The 18,754-nt window shown below is 44.9% G+C and overlaps 2 protein-coding genes across 4 annotated transcripts; one reads left to right on the top strand and one right to left on the bottom strand.

The window, feature by feature from the left end:
• The first annotated feature begins 1,160 nt into the window (after window positions 1–1,160).
• Window positions 1,161–14,400, top strand: LOC124481536 (aggrecan core protein-like). Of its 2 annotated transcripts, XM_047041561.1 has the most exons (20): window positions 1,161–1,435; window positions 3,397–3,500; window positions 3,669–3,760; window positions 3,888–4,179; window positions 4,347–4,521; window positions 5,124–5,251; window positions 5,361–5,654; window positions 5,942–6,232; window positions 6,322–6,496; window positions 6,653–6,780; window positions 6,910–7,203; window positions 7,296–7,394; window positions 7,507–8,928; window positions 9,060–9,173; window positions 10,097–10,210; window positions 11,185–11,343; window positions 11,445–11,527; window positions 11,620–11,764; window positions 12,050–12,232; window positions 12,372–14,400. In XM_047041561.1, exons 2-20 carry the CDS (start codon window positions 3,404–3,406, stop codon window positions 12,443–12,445), a joined length of 4,359 nt encoding a protein of 1,452 aa, XP_046897517.1. In that variant the 5' UTR covers window positions 1,161–1,435; window positions 3,397–3,403; the 3' UTR covers window positions 12,446–14,400. The 2 variants fall into 2 exon arrangements, with proteins under 2 accessions (XP_046897517.1, XP_046897518.1); XM_047041562.1 differs by lacking the exon at window positions 10,097–10,210 and having other exon boundaries at window positions 1,162–1,435.
• Window positions 14,401–15,227: 827 nt separating this feature from the next.
• On the bottom strand, window positions 15,228–18,754 carry LOC124481539 (hyaluronan and proteoglycan link protein 3-like). Of its 2 annotated transcripts, none has more exons than XM_047041566.1 (7): window positions 18,534–18,754; window positions 18,278–18,319; window positions 17,259–17,469; window positions 16,834–17,056; window positions 16,588–16,733; window positions 16,178–16,480; window positions 15,228–16,017 (listed from the first exon to the last, which is right to left on the bottom strand). In XM_047041566.1, exons 3-7 carry the CDS (start codon window positions 17,383–17,385, stop codon window positions 15,722–15,724), a joined length of 1,095 nt encoding a protein of 364 aa, XP_046897522.1. In that variant the 5' UTR covers window positions 17,386–17,469; window positions 18,278–18,319; window positions 18,534–18,754; the 3' UTR covers window positions 15,228–15,721. The 2 variants fall into 2 exon arrangements, with proteins under 2 accessions (XP_046897522.1, XP_046897521.1); XM_047041565.1 differs by having other exon boundaries at window positions 18,278–18,437.

Genomic DNA, 18,754 nt, shown 5'->3' on the forward strand with positions numbered 1-18,754 from the left:
CAACATTCCCTCCATTCCAACATCCTTTTGCCTTCTTTTCAGTGCTGCTTTCATTCTGGAATAGAAAAAACATACAGATACTGTTGCAGATGGTCCTCAACTTCTGTTGCTGAACTGAATCATGGCCATGATTATTGAATGCACCCAAAATGGGGTACTGGTCTGTCTAATTTGTGTGGGTAGTTAATGCTGCAGTAAACTTTGCATGCAGGACATGTGTTGGTAACTGAATTGTTCTCTCATAGACACCCAACAGAATTATTAAACTTGAAGGGTTAGAAAAACCTCCTTCTTAAACTCCAACTGAAGGTCTATTACCAGACCAGTGGACCTCTTTGGTTACACCTCTCTTTTTTATGTGTGTAATTTTTTGTAATTGCACATGTTGCTATTTCCTGTCCCCTGAGCACTCAATGGTGTTGTAAGAGAGGGTCTGCTCCCTAACAGAAGGGGTCTGTCCACCAACCTCCTGGTTTGGTTGGAGTTTTTTTCTCCTTACTGTGTTGAAAACAGGCAGGGGGGTTTGTGGTGGGGGGGTATAACAATATTTTCACACCCTTTCATCATCACTTGGATGCCTGGAGATGATGTAATTAAAAGTGTGAAAAAGGAAATTGGTGCTTTGTTAAAAATAATCCTAGAGAAGTTCCAGAGAGAGAAGTGCCTCCCTTTAAATTATAATACACAATAGGACACACACTATAATTTTGTAAGAATGCTACAAAACAATTTGGTTATGAATTGTTGGGGCAACATTAACTATATATTTTCCTGACACTCCCATGGCATGGGTGTTTCTGAAGTAATACAAAATGTAACTATCTTATTTACACGTTTTTGAGTAAAGCACTTATGCCCAAAGGAAAACATTTTTGTCCATATGTTAAGGACTGGTTGCCACTTGAGCTGTCAATATAATTTGTCATGTCAGCTCCATCTGTTGAGGGTTCCACACAGGTCTTCCTTCATGGCCTTGTTGCTCCAACGGTGCTGTACTACAAGTCGTTGTAGAAAAAAAATCACAAACAGGGCTATAATATGTACCTACAGTGAAAGTGAACCATTACTCATTTCACACCCAAAAGGTTGGTACGTAGTCTAAAAGGTACGTTATACACACTTCTGCTCCATCATCCCTCCCCTTACATCTGAGCTCTCCTCTCCCCCTGCGACCCCGACAGTTAAACTTGCTCCCCCTTCGACAATTTACTCTTTTTTGCTCACCACGCGCGAGTGGAGCAACGCTCTACCTGACAGCTGTCACCTGTTGACCGGGATATAAAACTACTGACTCGTCGATAAACATTCGCAAAAGATACCCCCGTAAGATTATTGAAGCACGAAGCATAACATTTATCCGAAGCGATTTTATTTGCCTTTTCGGCAGGTGTAGGTCTTCTGTAAGCGGACGTATAACGGGGTGTTACATTTTCAGGTAGGTTCTTAACCAATAGTAAACACATTTAGACACATTTTTTTACGTTTTACACTCTAGCAGCTCTTAATTAATGTGTTGTATGTGTCGTACGGCAATCAAACTGTTTAAGTATCTGAACCAACTAATTTGTCTGCATATGGGAAGCTACATTTCTATTGTTGCCTGAGTGACAGAGACTCCTGCATCTTTGTCCTTATTTGTCCTGCTGTGTAACTCTTTTCAGTAATCTAATCCAGTAACATCTATCAACTATTTGTAACATCTTGCTCTTGGCATTATAAATGCATACCATTTCTGTTCAAGTGATGCCACTTCTACAGTGTAGCCTGCCTAAGTATTCTCTTGTAGCCAGAGTAGCTTTTTCATGACAGGGGCTACATAACCTGGGATACATCCCTACAGAGCAACTGAATAACACTGGATTTAATTCAGGATTGAATACCTTGAATAAAATAGGGTATTAGCATAGTCAAAAGAATTAATAGACTCAATATTTTTTGGATTATTATAGGATGAGTAAAATGTCACTTTCACAGAAGTGTTGTTGAATAAGAAATCGTGTCTGTGTATCAGTCCTACCCAGTAGGATCTCAGGTACAGTAGACCTTAGGTGCTCCAATGTCTTGGGCACTAACTTCTGTATCTGAATGTGAATAGTGTTCAGCTGCCTTTGGTCTAAAGTTGGATGGAAAGTGCCTCCTCTGGAATACACTGGTGTTTACATTGGCTTTAATGTCGTCAGAGCTCCCGTAATACCAACTTCTGGAGAACAGAGCTGGTCTTATGGACCTGAACCTCAATGGGAATCCACCACACCACACTGACTGAATGGATACACTGTGCTCAAGTAGCCGCTAGCACTGCTCTAACATAGCGTGGCTGCTAATGAACTGTCACTTAATGAAACAAGACTTGAAGAAATCAATGTCTGCCTGAAAAGAGGTTAAACCAGTTTTTTTTTAAGGGACCCACCATAAGAGATTAAATAAAAAGTTGTTGTTACCCACTACCCCACCCACCATCCACTTTGGGGGCCAAAAGGTCTACTGTGTCATCATAGTGTTGTAGAACCTCTCCACATGTGTATTACCATGTAGCTGTTCAGTTGCAGGGAGCTGTTGAATGCATGTCCACTGCCAGAGTGGCATCCCCAGACACAGCCAGGCCCTTGGCCCACCTCGGAGGTTATTCCAGGACAGCATAGGAGTTGATTGAGGAAAATTCTGCTCTCTGCTCTCCTGTCAGAGAACACCTTACTCATCAATCTAAAGTGTACTGTCTTAAAACTAGGCATGTTAAAATATGTTAAAATATCTTTCTTATTTTAGCCATATTCTCTATTAGATCTTCTGTTAGCATAATATCCCTAGTTCAATTTAGTACGTTCTGTACAGTATATGTTAAGATTAGACTGGAAAACATGTTGTGCTCTGTTCCGTTAAGCGGGTGTGACCACCAGTCTGAGAATAATTTGGGATTTGTAAGGACTAGTGTTTGGCAACTTGCACTGCTCATTTACTGGTTTTGTTCCATCAACAAAACTATACAGTTTTATCTGTTCTATTTTCATTCCTATAAATAATGAACTTTAAATAATGCATGCCTATAACTAATGAACTCTAAAACGATACAATATTATATCTAATAACTCAAAATAGTGTTCTGTTCATTGTTTAAATTAACATAATTAATAATCATCAAATCAATCAAATCAAATGATTTGATTTGATTTGATTTGATCATCCACTGTGTTAGTCATGGTGTTGTTTATGAATTATGGGGAGGTATTGGAAAGCTGTACTTTAAGTGTAGGAAAATACTTGAAGGCAAATGGATTGGATGACATCATTAAGGATTTTAAAGTGGAAAGCTTCTCAATTTTGGCCTCTACAGAAAGTTGTTTAATAGTGGTTTCTGATGGTGATCTGAGAAGTAATTATTTTTATCACACAATTTAGGTGAAATATGAACAAGTGGATATTGCTATTATCTGTGTGTCTGCACGTTGGCTCAGCAACATTCGACCTACCATCATTTTCATATGAAGAGCACTCATTCCTAGGTAAGTGTGACTGTGTTTGACACTAAATAATTATACTATTTTAATCTGTTGTACATACGCTACATGTATTACTGTTTATGTGTGTCCCCATGTCATATTACACAACACAATGTATGACACTATTATCATGTGATTTTCATCTGTGTGGGGGGCTGCCTCTGTTGATAGACCCTGAGGATGTTCTGAGTGTCAGCATCCCTCTGGAACGCCCACAGCGCCCTCTACTGGGCAGCACCTTGGTGCTTCCCTGCTACTTCCAGGTACAGCCTCACACCAATACTACAGTCTGCAGTTAGACATTGACCATATTTATTTTCTATGCAGTCGTTTCATTATAAAGATGCCTGATTGTGTTCTTCACCCCCCCCCCACCCAACCCTCCACCAGGACCACACGGTCAATGACCCGGGAGCCCCCACCATACCCCCCCTCTCCCACCGCATAAAATGGAGTCACGTCACCAAGGACAAGGTGTCAGTCATCCTGGTCGCCATGGAAGGACAGATACAGGTAGAGGACAAATACCTGGACAGGGTTCACATGGTGGGATACCCAATGACCCCCACAGACGCAAGCATTAAGATCACAGAGCTGCACTCCAATGATTCGGGCAACTACCGCTGTGAGGTCCAGCATGGGATCGAGGACAGCCATGACACAGTCCAGGTTCAGGTCCAAGGTAGGGTGATACCGAAAATAAACACTTATCTAGTTTTACACACTCTCATTTCCTTAAAATAACATGGTTATAAATGATAACAATGATTATAATAATAATAATAAAGGACTGAAGATATGAAAATAAAATATCATAATTTGAAAAAATGTCTCCCCCCCTTTTCCCAGGCATTGTGTTCCACTATCGTGCCATCACTACCCGCTACACTCTGACCTTTGAGAAGGCGAAGGCTGTATGTATTCAGAACAGCGCTGTCATCGCCTCCCCTGAACAGCTGCAGGCTGCCTACGATGATGGCTTTCACCAGTGTGACGCAGGCTGGCTCTCCGACCAGACTGTCAGGTCAGTCTGATAAGTTAGACCAGTAACTGTAGACCAGGACCAGTAGAAATCAAAACATCTGTCAGTCTCTCCTGACTTCCTCTCCAACTGTTTATCAGTTTTTTGGGGCTAAATGTTTTCTCTCCTGACAAGGTTATGAATAGAACATGATGTAGTTGGATGATGTATGGAAGTATTTTGGTTTGAGTGTAATGTCAGTGTTTATGCTGTCTGAATACTGACGCCAGCCTCTGAGCCCCAGAGCGTGTCAGTTCCTTCAAGCTCATAGCCTGTCCTTTTTCCTGTTTCCATCCCTGCATACTTTGCCAAACCTAGCAGAGTCTGCTTTGCTCTCATCTCAACTGCTGTATTTCACACTCTCACAAGGAAAGCTTTCTTGCTCCTAAACCAATGGACGACCATTTCTCATCTAATTTTCATAGTATTTTTTTGTCTTTTTTGTTTTTTGTCGTCTGTTTTTTCATCATATTTATTGATTCTGTTTCATAGCAGATGATAACAACAGTTCAATTCCATAAACGGTATGGATCCCTAAGGACATTTTATAACAAATTAATGTCTGGCTGACTGTAGATAGTAATAGCTATTTTTATGAATGATAGGTACCCGATCCAAGACCCTCGACGGAACTGCTACGGTGATAAAGAGGAGTTACCGGGGGTGAGGACCTACGGAGTGAGAGATGTCAACGAGACCTATGACGTGTACTGTTTCGCTGAGAAGATGACAGGTACACCCTTTCAACCTGCATGTGTTAGTTAGACTGTCATTCATTTGAATCCCTGAATTATGGTACAATGTATAAGGGATGGATAAGCCAACCCCCTCTTTGAACCCAGGCAGGGTGTTCTACTCTGGGTCTGTGGCTAAATTCACCTACGCTGAGGCTGAGGAACAGTGTTCAAATCTGGATGCCCAGTTGGCCACGACCGGCCAGCTCTACCTGGCATGGCAGGCTGGTTTGGATGTCTGTAACGCAGGCTGGCTGGGGGACAGAAGCGTCCGCTACCCTATCAACATCGCCCGGCCGCAGTGCGGAGGCGGACTGCTGGGCGTGAGGACCGTGTACCTGCATGCCAACCAGACAGGATACCCCAAGCCAGAGTCCCGATATGATGCTTTCTGCTTCACAGGTATGGTCTTAACTCCTGGAAACACAGTTTCCTTTTCATGGATAAATGACATGCCATAGGCAGTACGTCGGTTAATAATTGTAATGGCCCACTACTATATAACACAATAATGTTGTAGACATACAGCAGACAATGTCATGTATGAAGTGTTATGTAAACTGGTCCTTTATATAGACAGGAGAGACATACAGTACCTGGATCTCAGAGCTCCCTCTTGCTTGTATAGAGCGGCTAATACATAAATATAACCCAACATTTACTCCTACATGCCTTCCTGTCTTTCCCAGAATCCCCAGACGTGGACGGCTCAGGAAGTGGCATGCTGACTGTCACCACGGTAACCGAGAGCCCCGAGGTGTTCTTCAAGAAGACCACCACGGAAAGCGAGGCACTGGGAGAACTGGTCACTCAAAGGCCCACTAGTCCCGACTTCGCTTACACCACTGAGCTGCCCCTGCCGGAGCCCCCCAGCGTCACAGAGGTCATCTCTGAGGAGGTGGAGAAAGCCACTGCCAGGCCAGACGTAGGGGCAGAGATCTGCAGAGAGAATGGTCCATGCTACGGGCTGCCCCCTACAGGTCAAGGGTGATAGTCAAGCGTTATTTATTCAACTCAAACCAACAATGAAACTTTGCGATGAGAGTGAAGTTCTCGTCTTTGTGTGTAGGTGTGGTGTTCCTCTACCGCGCTGCCTCCAGACGCTACTCCTTCACCTTTGTGGAGGCCCAGCGGGCTTGTCAGAGTGTTGGAGCCTCCATGGCAACCCCAGAGCAGCTGCAGGCAGCCTACCAGGCAGGGTACCACCAGTGTGATGCTGGCTGGCTGCTGGATCAGACTGTCAGGTAATGCTGGAGTGTAACTGATCGGGACGTTTCATATCTGTGTTGTTGAGAAAAACAGTATGTACTCAGCTGACCTGCAAAAAATAAATATTAGATCATAATAAATGATTGCTATTCAAACTATTGTTCCAATCCTTTCGTGTCTTCTCCCTGGAGGTATCCCATCGTGTCTCCTAGGGAGAAGTGTGATGGAAACCTGGAGCACCTGCCGGGCGTGAGGTCTTATGGCCTGAGGCCCGCAGATGAGAGATACGATGCGTACTGCTACATCGATAAGCTCAAGGGTAAGTAAAGAAGTAAAGATGTTGGTGGGAGGAAACCTGCCTTTTCCTCTTGTTCACGATTCTCACCCTTTCCTTGCTATCCTCCCCAACTTTCTCACCATTCTCTCTCTTCCTCCCGCCTCTCTACAGGCGAGGTGTTCCATGCAGGGTCTGGTGATGGTTTTACCTATGACGAGGCCCTGGCCCACTGCCAGGAGCACAACGCCTCTCTGGCCTCCACTGGAGAGCTCTACGCTGCCTGGAGACTGGGCTTCGACAAGTGCCGTGCTGGCTGGCTCCTGGACCATAGCGTCCGTTACTCCATCAATAAGCCCCGGGCCCAGTGTGGCGCAGGGAGGGCTGGGGTACACACGGTCTATGCCCATCCCAACCAGACTTCCTACCCAGCCCTGGATGCCAGATATGATGCCTACTGCTTCAGAGGTAAAAAGCAAACTGACATTAAACTCGATATCCTCTGATTCATTTGATTCAAAGATGTCATCTTTAATCTGGTTTAACTTCACCTCCTACAGTGGACATCTTACTTCTGGCCAATGAAACTGGAATGAACATCACAGAAATAAAAGAAGCTCTGATTAACCGTACTTCAACAACTGATTTACTGAGACCAGGTATGTAAGATTAGCTCTCTTTCTCATGACTAGATCACATTAATACCCTAACATGCAGTTATTCTAATGTTTGTCCTCCTTTTTGTGTTTCTCTCTATGATGTTTTCTGTAGTCCTCCCCTCCATCGCTCCTCCCATCTCTGTAGAGCAGTTTGGTTCTGGTTCTGGGGCATCTGGTGCCAGTGGATCTTCAGGCGATCATTCTGGAGATTTATCAGGGGTCTCTTCTTGTGTTCTGACCGGGTCTGGAGACATGTCTGGTTCTGGTGACTCCTCTGGCAGTGGGAGTGCTGACATTCCCAGTGGAGCATCTGGCCTGGCCAGCGGAGAGCTGTCTGGTTCCGGGCTCAGCGGAGAGCTGTCTGGTTCCGGGCTCAGCGGAGAGCTGTCTGGTTCCGGACTCAGCGGAGACGGTTCTGTGATAGACGTGGTTCTCTCAGGAGGCGGTGCTGTCCTGTCTGGGGAGGGCTCTGGATCTGCTGGCCCTCAGGAGGTGGGGGAAGGAAGCACTGGGATCCTGACCTTTCCCTCTGGGATGGGCTCAGGGATGATCAGTGGCAGTGGTTACCTGTGGGGATCCGGCAGTGGCACTGGCCTCATCTCAGGCAGCTCAGGGGAGTTTTCCGGAATGTCTTCTGGATCCGGCTCCAGTGCCAGTGCAGAGTTTTCTGGATTCAGTGGTTTTCCATCTGGGGTCTATCCCTCAGGAACCAGTGGCTTGTCCGGGGAGGAATCAGGCAGTGGAGACACTGTGATCATGCTGATCGATGGTCAACTGTTGGAGGTGTCCACCTCCCAAACTGGCAGGGAGAAGGAGCTAGGGATGGGTGGCCTGGAGTTCAGCGGCTCTGGGGACAGCTCGGGGTCCGGCAGGATGGCGAGCGCTGACCTCAGTGGCTCGGCCTCCGGAAGTGGCTCAGGGTTCTTCTCAGGTGTGACCTTCTTGGGGTCAGGGTTCACCGACCTCACAGGGTCAACCTCAGGAGAGCAGGAGGCCTCTGGGTTCATACAGTACGGTTCTGGAGGAGGGAGTGGAGGGTCTGGAGCCTTAGGCCTCCCGTCTGGGGCCGCGTCAGGAATCTCTGGATCTGGCTCCTCTGCCAGCGGAGAGGAAGAAATCGTCATCTTCACAGCCGGTGATGTCCTGACTGAGGTGTCCACCAGGACATCGGTCTCCATGGAGCTGGGGAAGGGCCCAGTGGAGATCAGTGGGGAGGGAAGCACCAGCAGCAACTTTCATTCAGGCAGCGGGGAGACCTACCCAACCCCAGCCAGCGGAGTCTACTCTGGGGCTCACTCTGGAGACATCTCCCCGGTGATCCTGTCCTCCACTCCCGATGACAAGGCACTGACTGGGGGCACAGTAGGACCAGAGGAGGCCATGGCTGGAGCTCAGCTGGTGGAGAACTATGGGCAGTTCTATGTGACCTTCAGCCCTGTCCTGGCTCCCGCAGGTCTAGCTGCTGCTGCCACTACAGCTTCTGCTGTCTCCTTGCCGACTCCTGCTGTGATGGAGGAACCCGCGTCAGTCCTGGGTGAGAGCTCCTTTCTGTCAGTTTCTATGTGAAACTTCATCATAGAAATATAAAAATCAGGGTACAAAAAAATCAGTCAATCATTCTAACTGAGTAATTATTGATTACTGTGCTGGTCTGACCATCCTTAGTTGATCCAAACCCATGTGACCCCAACCCGTGTGGGGCTGGGTCATGCTCAGTACAGGATGGGGTGGGTCTGTGCCACTGTCCTCCCGGGCTGGGAGGAGTGGGGTGCCAGTATGGTAAGTCCTCCTGATGGAGAAGCGTTGGCCATTATTCCCTCTTTCCTGATCTCACAATGTTCCGTAATTGACTGTAAACGTAATACATCTTTGAAAATGCAGTAACTTTTCTTAGTGTTTTTCTAATCACAGTACCCTTTGCATGGTTCCCATACACATTACGGTCAGGTGTTAAGTTAGACTTTTGTGCAGTTAATATATTTGCAAGTGACATTCGTACTAACAATGATTTTTGTTCCCCTCCTCTGTCTTCATGGTGTATGTTTTGCGTAATGTGTCTTGTTTTGTCCTGGGTTCATGTTGCCTGCGTCTGGTTTGGGCCCTCAATTGTGCGTCAGACTGCATCATCGTGGGTTGGCATGTGTGTGTTTGTGGAGGCCTTGCACTGGAGGTTCAGGACCATTGTGTCTATCACGCTCATTTATGGTGACTGTCTGTCCATCCTTTGTTGTTTTTGCTCCACTACGCCACATTGTTCCAGAGAACCTTCTTCTGCTGCATGTCTGCTAACTCCTGGGTACATCTGGGTACTTCTGATCTGCCTCTACATGAATCTGAACATGATCTGCTGCCCGAACATAATGCTTATTCAGACTTAGCCTTACTGTAAATGTGACCCTGCCATATTCTGTATGGTTTAGGAATATGTTTGACACATTTTGGCATTCCTTATCCCAAGCTTTACCACTCAAACACTCATCTTCAGTCATATTAAAAGCACAGTCAAGGTTAAAGTCTGGATCACAATGTTGCAGCACCTCTGAGTTTTCAGATTCCATGAGTTTCACAGTCTGCCACCCCCCATCCCCCTGCCCCTCCGGCCCTGTACCCCCCTGACCCCGGACTTGCCACCCCTCAAACTGTCCTGCTACCCCCCAGCCTGTCCCGAGACACCAGTCTCACCCCCCACCCCTTTCTTACAGAGGTTGATGTGTGCCATTCCAACCCTTGCGACAATGGAGCAACCTGTGTGGAAATTGTGGACTCTTACAAATGCTTATGCCTGCCCAGCTACGGAGGGGACCGCTGTGAGATCGGTATGAGGTCGGCTTCAGCTAATAAACACTAACAGCAGACTCTCAAAAACAACAGGAACAACATTGATGCAAAACCCAAAGTGTCCTTTGTGGCAGCCTGCATCATGGGAAAGCATCAAGGTGTTTGGTTGGTTGTGTGGGTGTCTAGGAACTCAGTCAGTCCTATTGTCGCCAGGATCAGAAGTCAAAGTCATAAAGGACATAGATCAGTGTCTGAGGGTGACCTTGCTCAGTCTGTGATGGGAGGAGGTCAGCAGTGTAGGCAAGGTGGTACAGAGGCATATGGTCATGCCCACGAGGACTTCCTGTGTGCCTACTATCATGAGCTGTGAGACTGTACATGGCTGGAAGTTGGCACAGGGAGGAGGGGAAACATCGACAGCATGCGTCACCACTAAATACTATACACCACTGGAGAAGGTGAGGTTTAGTGGTGACGTATAGAGGTGTTTTTTAATTGCTCCTCCTCGTGCAGTGTAGTCTAAGTAGCCGTTTACTGAAATTGTTAAGTCATTAGGGCGTGGTGGTGGAATTAATGAATCCTTTGAACATTTCAGTAGAGCAAAACAGTGGACATTGCAGAAGTTCACTGGTCATTTGTCCCCCTGAAAATCACATACTAAGATGAGCTCATATAAAATATGAATCTACAGGATATTGTCTTGAGGGACTCCATATTGGAAATATTTAAATCTGGCATTTCTTCTTGTCAACATTGTTTAAAAGCTCAATCACCATGATTCCATTCATAGTCAGAAAGTGGACGCAGCTGTTCTTTATTCCCTTAAGGTTGACAGCATCATGTGATTTTAATAACCGCTGTGTGTTCCATAAGGATTTAAACATATTCTAATCAGGCGTTCTATTGTGTTCAAAGTCTATTATAATAGTGTTTTCATCAGGTTTTCAAGCTGAGATCCTTCCAGGTGTGGTCCGCTCAGTCTCACTGTTCCCCTGTTGTCTTGCTGCTCCAGATGAGCAGCAGTGTGAGGAGGGATGGACTAAGTTTCAGGGGAACTGCTACCTACACTTCTCTGAGAGGGAGACCTGGCCAGAGGCAGAACAGCGATGCAGAGACCTCAATGCACACCTGGTCAGCATCATCACCCCTGAGGAACAGCACTTTGTCAACTGTGAGTGTTGCTTTGCATTCATGTATGTGAGAGAGGGAAACAGGGAGAGGGAAGAGGTTGTAAGAGAGCATATCCTCGTTCTTTTTGTCCCATGCATCCAGCTAATGCTCAGGACTACCAGTGGATCGGCCTGAATGACAAGACAATGGAGAATGATTTCCGCTGGACAGATGGAACCCCTCTGGTGAGTCAAACACGTAGAATACAGGTTACCTGTGCTATGACAGACCACTTTTTCATTCTATCGTGACTTCCTACCACTTGATCTCTCCACAGCAATATGAGAACTGGCGGCCGAACCAGCCTGACAACTACTTCAACTCTGGAGAGGACTGTGTTGTGATGATATGGCATGAGAACGGCCAGTGGAATGATGTCCCCTGCAACTACCACTTGCCCTTCACCTGCAAGGCTGGCCCAGGTACGCACACACAGACCTGGGTGGTCAGGCTCAAGCATATAGCCTTGAGAAACAGTAGCCTCAGCAAGGGATTATGCTATTTATTAATTATTGAGTCTAAAGTAGGATATATATTGATTTGATTGTTGTAAAACACTTTTTTACACAGTTTAAAAGTAAGTTATTTGCAAATATAGTTGACTGATTTACTACTGGCAACTGTCTATACATTGTGTAATATTGGAACCATGAGAGTGACGAGCCACGATTTAGTCCATGTCATCTGATGTCTCCTTCCCCCCTCAGTGTCATGTGGGTCTCCGCCCGTGGTGGAGAATGCCAGGATGTTTGGCAACAGGAAAGAGCTGTACCCAGTCAACTCCATCATCCGCTACCAGTGTAACCCAGGCTTCATGCAGCGTCACCTGCCTGTAGTGCGCTGCTTGGCAGACGGACAGTGGGAGAAACCCCAAGTGGAATGTATCAACTGTGAGTACTCCATGATCTTCTCCAAAACAATCACATTCATCCAGTAAAGAATTGCATTAATATATATATATATTGACAAAGATACATATATAATGAATTTGTTGATTCAAATTGTGTTCGTATGTGCCCCCAACAACAGTAACATTCAGCAACAGAATACAGAGGAGAACCACCAGGAGTCGATCAGAATCAGCCAGTAGCCAGCTTCATTAAGCATGGACTGAGGGACAAAGAGTTCATGTTTTTAGATAGCAATTTTAAAAGAACACGTACACTACACAAAAGCCATGTTTAACGTACGATGTGTCCTCCTGCAAAGACCAAAGCAAGCTAGGGAAGTCCATGTTTGTGTTTTTTTGAATGTGTGATAATTTTTAAAGAGATAAATCAAGTGTGTTTGTTCCAAAATATTATGAAATTGTATAATTATATTTGATTATTTTTATTATTGTTTGGTTTTTCTCAGTAATATAATTACAAGTTTCGGTTGGATTGTTATGCTGTTGATGTTGGTGAATGTCATTACCATGTCCCCAACCAGACTGGATATAACTGTGGTGACTGCATCAGCAGTATCTGTCTCTCTCACGTCTATTCCAGAACATTCCAAGGAAAAGTCACACCAGTGGTCCATATTCCACTTGGTCTGGCTGGGTTGAGTTAGATCCATGTTCAGACAGTCTGAGTGTGACAGAAGCTGTCTTGGTAGTCACAATGGCTATAACTATAGTCGCATTGGCTGGTGGATGTTCTCCAGCCATGTCTGGTGCAGCAGAACCGAGACAGTGAAGCCTACAACAGAGTAGCACTTCCAACTGACAGGAAGTACAGGAAAGTACCTGAAGTCCTGTTCTGAGAAGAGTGTGGATGTTCAAGGGATCTTAAAGTCAAAGCTTGTTGGATGTTTTCAGATCTTGAAAAGTGGCTTTAGAAGATAGAAATGTCTGACTCATTTAGGATTTAGTGACTTAGTCTGCTCTTTAGTCCACTTCTGACAAGCTGCTTTTGGATGTATGAAAACACCTAGCAAAATTTTATTTTGGAGAAAACTGCCCTAAAGAAAAAAACAGTTTTATTTATTTAATCAAAGAAAGTGAAAACCAACATGCACCCTTCTATAGTGTCTTCACCACATACATAAAAATCAGTTTGGAAGAACAGAGCAAGCAATGTGAATACACGTCCATTAATTTATTCATTCACCTAGCAAAGGCAGTACAGTAAGCCTTGCACCCTGGGTAGGCTTCATCCTGCAGTGTACTGAGCCTGCCAATGTCACACAGGAGGATCCTGCTCCAGAGAGTTCAGGCATAGATCAGAGAGCCTGGATATCAAAGCTGAAGTAGGATTATTAAAACAGGACTCGACTCAGTGTATTTCAATTTCAGTCAGGTGTGAAACTGTATTTTATTAATTTTATGAAGAGGCTGAAGTTGAATTAGCACTGACCTCAAAAACGTTGCAGCGTGTCGTTTTTGTGTTCTGTAATGTTGCCAGCATCTTTTACCTGGCTGTGCAGTGCATAGCATGGACAGGTGTGCCTCAACAAGCTTTCCTTAAGTAACTATAATCTATTTCATTGTTGTCTCATATTATCTCAGAGGAAAGGCCTAGGATACCTTTGTAACCATCGCAGTGCGAATTGCTTCTAGTCCTCAAGTTTTCATCGCTAAACCCGTGCACTTGTTTTGCCTCGTGTGTATGTTGGAGGCTGTGCCTCCTACAGACTGTGTCACCTACTGTATAGGAATATCAGAATGAGAGAACTTCTATTCAAGAAATCACCACGAGACTAGAAACAGATCTACTTCAAACTTCACTCCCCTCAGAACAACAATAGAACATGGATCATAGTACTGCAAGGCCTCTTGTTGGACTCTTGTACAACAGGAGAGATACACTAATACTCTGTTACCAAAGTAGTATGTGGGGTACTCATCAAATCTATAGTCAAGATGCAAACGGTCAAACAGAAATGGTCAGATATGGCACTGAAATCTAATCTCTGGTTTAAGGCACTCTTGCAAAAAGCCTCATTTCACGGTATGGTGTTCCCATCAGTAGCTCTGTAGAATGTATCCAGATGTGCATAAAATGAACAGTTTGTGCATAAATATCTGTATTCCCAAAACAAAGCAAGGAATTCCAAATAAAGATACCAATTGTTACTGGCTGCAGTGTGCTGTGTACATGTGCTCTGAGTTTAGAAAATATTTAGACTACGCCAGAATCTAGTTTCTCTGAAATAAAGTGTATATTGCAACCCATTATATAATTGAGATATGTTTGAAGTTGTGACATCTTATGCTCTCTTCTAAAGGGGTTTTAGATGTATTTGCTATTTGCAACACATACAAGTACAGTTACATTGCAACATCCACCAGGCGGTCATATTTAACCAACAGACCTGAGACACAACAAAAATCAGTCACCTCAGTCTCATTCCAGAAGGGTCGACACCCGAACATTCCAGGTAAAGACAACAAAAGTGCCTTTCACCTTCTGCCTGAGTCTCAGTGGAGTCAGTGTTTCTGAAGCAGCAACATGGGTGTAAATAGGATTTGAGTCATAGGAATAATAACATTACGGTACATTTCTGTTTACCCAACAGGGTGGGTAGCTGGTGTTGTCAGTCCCACCCTGGGAATGAAAGAAGTCCTTTTTAATGTCCTCTGTGTCCCACCCTCTCACACTTCTACTCACGATCCTCCCATTTACCACGTCAGGTTCCCTCTCAGACCTAGACCTCCTGAACACAATCTCCTTCTCACCCCTCAACCCCACAATGTCTCTCTGTTCATCACCCCTCACCCCCACCGTCTCTCTCTGCTCATCACCTATCAATCTTAACATCTCTTTCTACCCCCCCACACCACTCTCACTACCACTCTCTACTCCTGACCCCATCAGACTCACTCATCTGTGTGCTCCAATATCTTTAGTGACACCTTTGTTTGTGTGCGAGAGGAAAAATAAACTAAAACAATACAATTTTAAAGAGCATATATTTATTTTTATAAAAATAAGTTAATTCCAAGTGGTCAACAACTTAAATAAACCACCAACAATCAAAGAACAACTAACTGAGGTATATGCCGATACAGTAGAATACATAACTTTCATTTCACAGGAGTGGAGAAGCCACTTAATTATTCCAATTCATCAGCTTCAATATGCTGTCAAGTTTACATAGTAGATAAATACAATAATGAAGTGTATGAGGTATTACTAAAATGCATTTAATATGCAAGTTATTGCAGCAGAAGACAGGCCATGGTTTTGTTATAACTGAGTGGTTCACCCTGAATTAAACATTACCAAGCCGTGTCGTTTCATTGTCATGGGATCATATGTGCAACCCCACAACCAGGGGATTGTATGAACTTGCATCATTATGTTGACAATCAGTGGTTGTATCCCATCTCATTTCAAGGCTTGTCAACTTCTTCCTTTTAAAGACATGGTGACCTATAACTGGACATGAAGGGCCTATGTTTTTTCTATGACAGCACTGTAACAGTACACCCCATGTTTGTCCTGTAGGGGTGGGAACCCAAAGCTGCGCACCCCTGGTTCCGGGGGGCCACAGTTGGTGCGGGGCCTGGAGATGGGGTAGCGCAGGCTCCCATCAGCCACCCAGCCGGCATCACAACGATCCAGACTCTGGTATCTCCAGGCAGCGTAGACTTGGCCCACCTTGGCCATCTCAGACCCATCCTCTTGACATGCCTGCTGGGCCTCGGTGAAGTTGAGCTTGTCCATGTTCTGGAGGTAGTACACTTTCCCTGGAGAATAATAGAGAATACTGAAATTATACAAGATGAGCAGTGTTTTTTTCCATTTTCATTTCTTTCGTCTATCTCAATGTGTATATAATATGTTTTTGTAATGCAAAAGAAACTAGTCGCAGGACATCGGTAAAATGTAAAGACACAACTCTCTCACCACGGAGAGAGGAGGAGAAGCAGAAGGCATTGTAGCGGTGCAGGAGGCGATGACGGATGCCGTAGCTACGGACGCCCGGGGCCAGTCCCGCCCCCCCGCAGGGTTCCCGGGACTGAGTGACGGGGTACTGCACTGTGCCGTCTGCCAGCCAGCCGGCGTTGCACCAGTTCAGGCCGTCCTCCCAGGCCTGGAAGAGCTGCTCAAAGGTGGCCAGGATAGAGTCCTGCTCTGCACAGGTTTGCTGGGCTTCCTGGAAATTGAGGAGGTAGCGTCCGTGAGGGGGCTGGTAAGGGAACACCACACCTGGAGGGGAACATATGAGAAGAAGTTATGAAAGACCCTATCAAAAAGAACTTTGATGAAGATATTGCGATGTGAGAAGACAGAGTAATTCAAAGATTGAACTGTACCTTTTAACTCGAGGTCGACAATCACACTCTCGTCCTCCAGCCCATCGATCACCTCACAACGGTAACGACCTGTGTCGTTCAACTGTAGTTCAGTCACAACCAGCGTAGCATCTCCTGGGAAGTCCTGCATGAGTTGAACTCGGCCCCTGGCACAACAAAATGTATAACCCCAAAATGTTAACTGATCGATAGTGTAATTGTTTAAAAAAATACAAACATCATTCCAGTTAGTATTATCGACCATACCTGAAATCTCCAAAGCCACGGTGGCGGGGTCCAATGGCCACAAGCACATCCCTCTCGAGGCCCCCGGCGGCGGGCAACCAGGACCACTTAACCCGCACCCTCCTGGGAGAGCTCAGCTCAGGCTCATACCAGTAGCGGCATGGCAGGGAGGCGTTGGCGCCCCTCGCACCAAAAACAGAAAGCTGTGAGGAATCCACACGGAGCTGCACGCCGTTAAAGTGGACTGGAGGGGAGGTAGGGGGTACCGAAAATCTCAGGTGACCAAAACACTATAAGGTGGCAAAGCTGAAACATGATAGCCTAGGCATTGTGTTTTTACTGGTGCATTGTATATCATTCATTATAGTGTGAAACGACTATTGCTTCAAAATATGTTGCTGTTATCCACAAGAGAACAATCAGAAAACATCAATGAGATCTCATACTCTCTCCGTTGCCATTGCTGTTGAGGAAATCTTGATAGAAGAATCGATTGGTGTATCCGGTGGCAGTGTGGCAGTGGCTGAGCAGCAGCTGTATTACCAGCAGGGGGAGGTGGTGACCTAACGCCATCCCGACTACAGGAGTGGCAGTCTCTGGCGCCAATAGTAGTGCAGAACACGCAGCAGAACTTTGGTTCTCAGCTCGCAATGACGTCTGATCGGATGGAACACATTGGTTTTCAGGATATCATTCTGATACAAAGACACCTTGCGTTTTGTCAAGTTGTGTATTTTACTGACATCTGGATCTTTACAAATTATTTATGCCTGTCAATGGGATAATGCAATTAGACAAATGCTGGCGTTACTATTAGTCGCCGACAGAGAGCAGTATATGTTTGTTGCACAATGGAGGCTACACAAGTTCCCCCGCAATTCTTAATAAGTTGTCAGATCCTATTTCATTAAGTAAGCTCATAATTTATTGAATTTTTTTTGAAAGACAATTACATTACTTTTCTACAGTAGTTCACAGCACTTTCTCATATATTGTATGGTACCAAAGACTGAAAATTGTTTACACGTTACCTAAACTGTGCATAAACAGTCTAATTAGATACAGTCGAATTCAGGCCAGAAGGGCTGTTTTTAATTAAAGAAAAAACGTGCAGTTCCCCTTAATAGTCTATTGTTTAGGTCTGTGAAATGCAACAAAAGATATCAGATCATTGTCAGTTGTAACAGAGTATTCGTTTAGGATGATCCAATGATCAGATCTGAAAAATAGCCTAAACATTTTGCTCAGTTCATGTACGACAACTCAAGGATATCACTAACTGCCATTAATATTTCACTTTTTGCATATTGCATGAGGACCTAAAGTTGCAGCCTACCCCCAGGTAGAAGTTGGATTCTCATTGTTGGCAAAAGTAGATTAAATCAATTGTACACCTATGTAAATATTACAAATACCAAACAGCATTTTAATAATATTAACTATGTTTAATTATTAATACACTTACCGTTCACCTGGTCGTACGGATTTTATAGCCTACTTTTCCCACCTGTGAGGACGAAAGCAACAGCGTTGTCCGGAGGAAGATACCACCCACACGGACACGGTCCACACAGGGTACACAGAGTAGCGTACGTCAAAAAAGAGTTGTTTGGCAATCCCTCTTTCTTTTTGGGGGTGACGCAAAAAAAACCTTCAAGCTCTTCGCATTGCAGCTGATAGCGAGCATTACAAAAATCCTAACGTATTTAGAACAAACTCACCTGTTTATTTTGTTGTGTAAATGAAGCAATGACATTTTTACGAGGCCATCGCCATCTCCACACTGCTCACATGGAGTCAATTTCCCTCCAGTTTGAAATTCACCTCTTTATTGTGAAGTATTACGAATATTGTTATGGGTTTCGTCCCACAGCTGTCATTTGGGGAACCAGCATCTTCTAACAGAGCACCAGCTAAAACAAATGAGCTCATGTTGGCCATC

This window comes from Hypomesus transpacificus, chromosome 19 (genome assembly GCF_021917145.1).
Source record: "Hypomesus transpacificus isolate Combined female chromosome 19, fHypTra1, whole genome shotgun sequence".
Taxonomy (NCBI): domain Eukaryota; kingdom Metazoa; phylum Chordata; class Actinopteri; order Osmeriformes; family Osmeridae; genus Hypomesus; species Hypomesus transpacificus.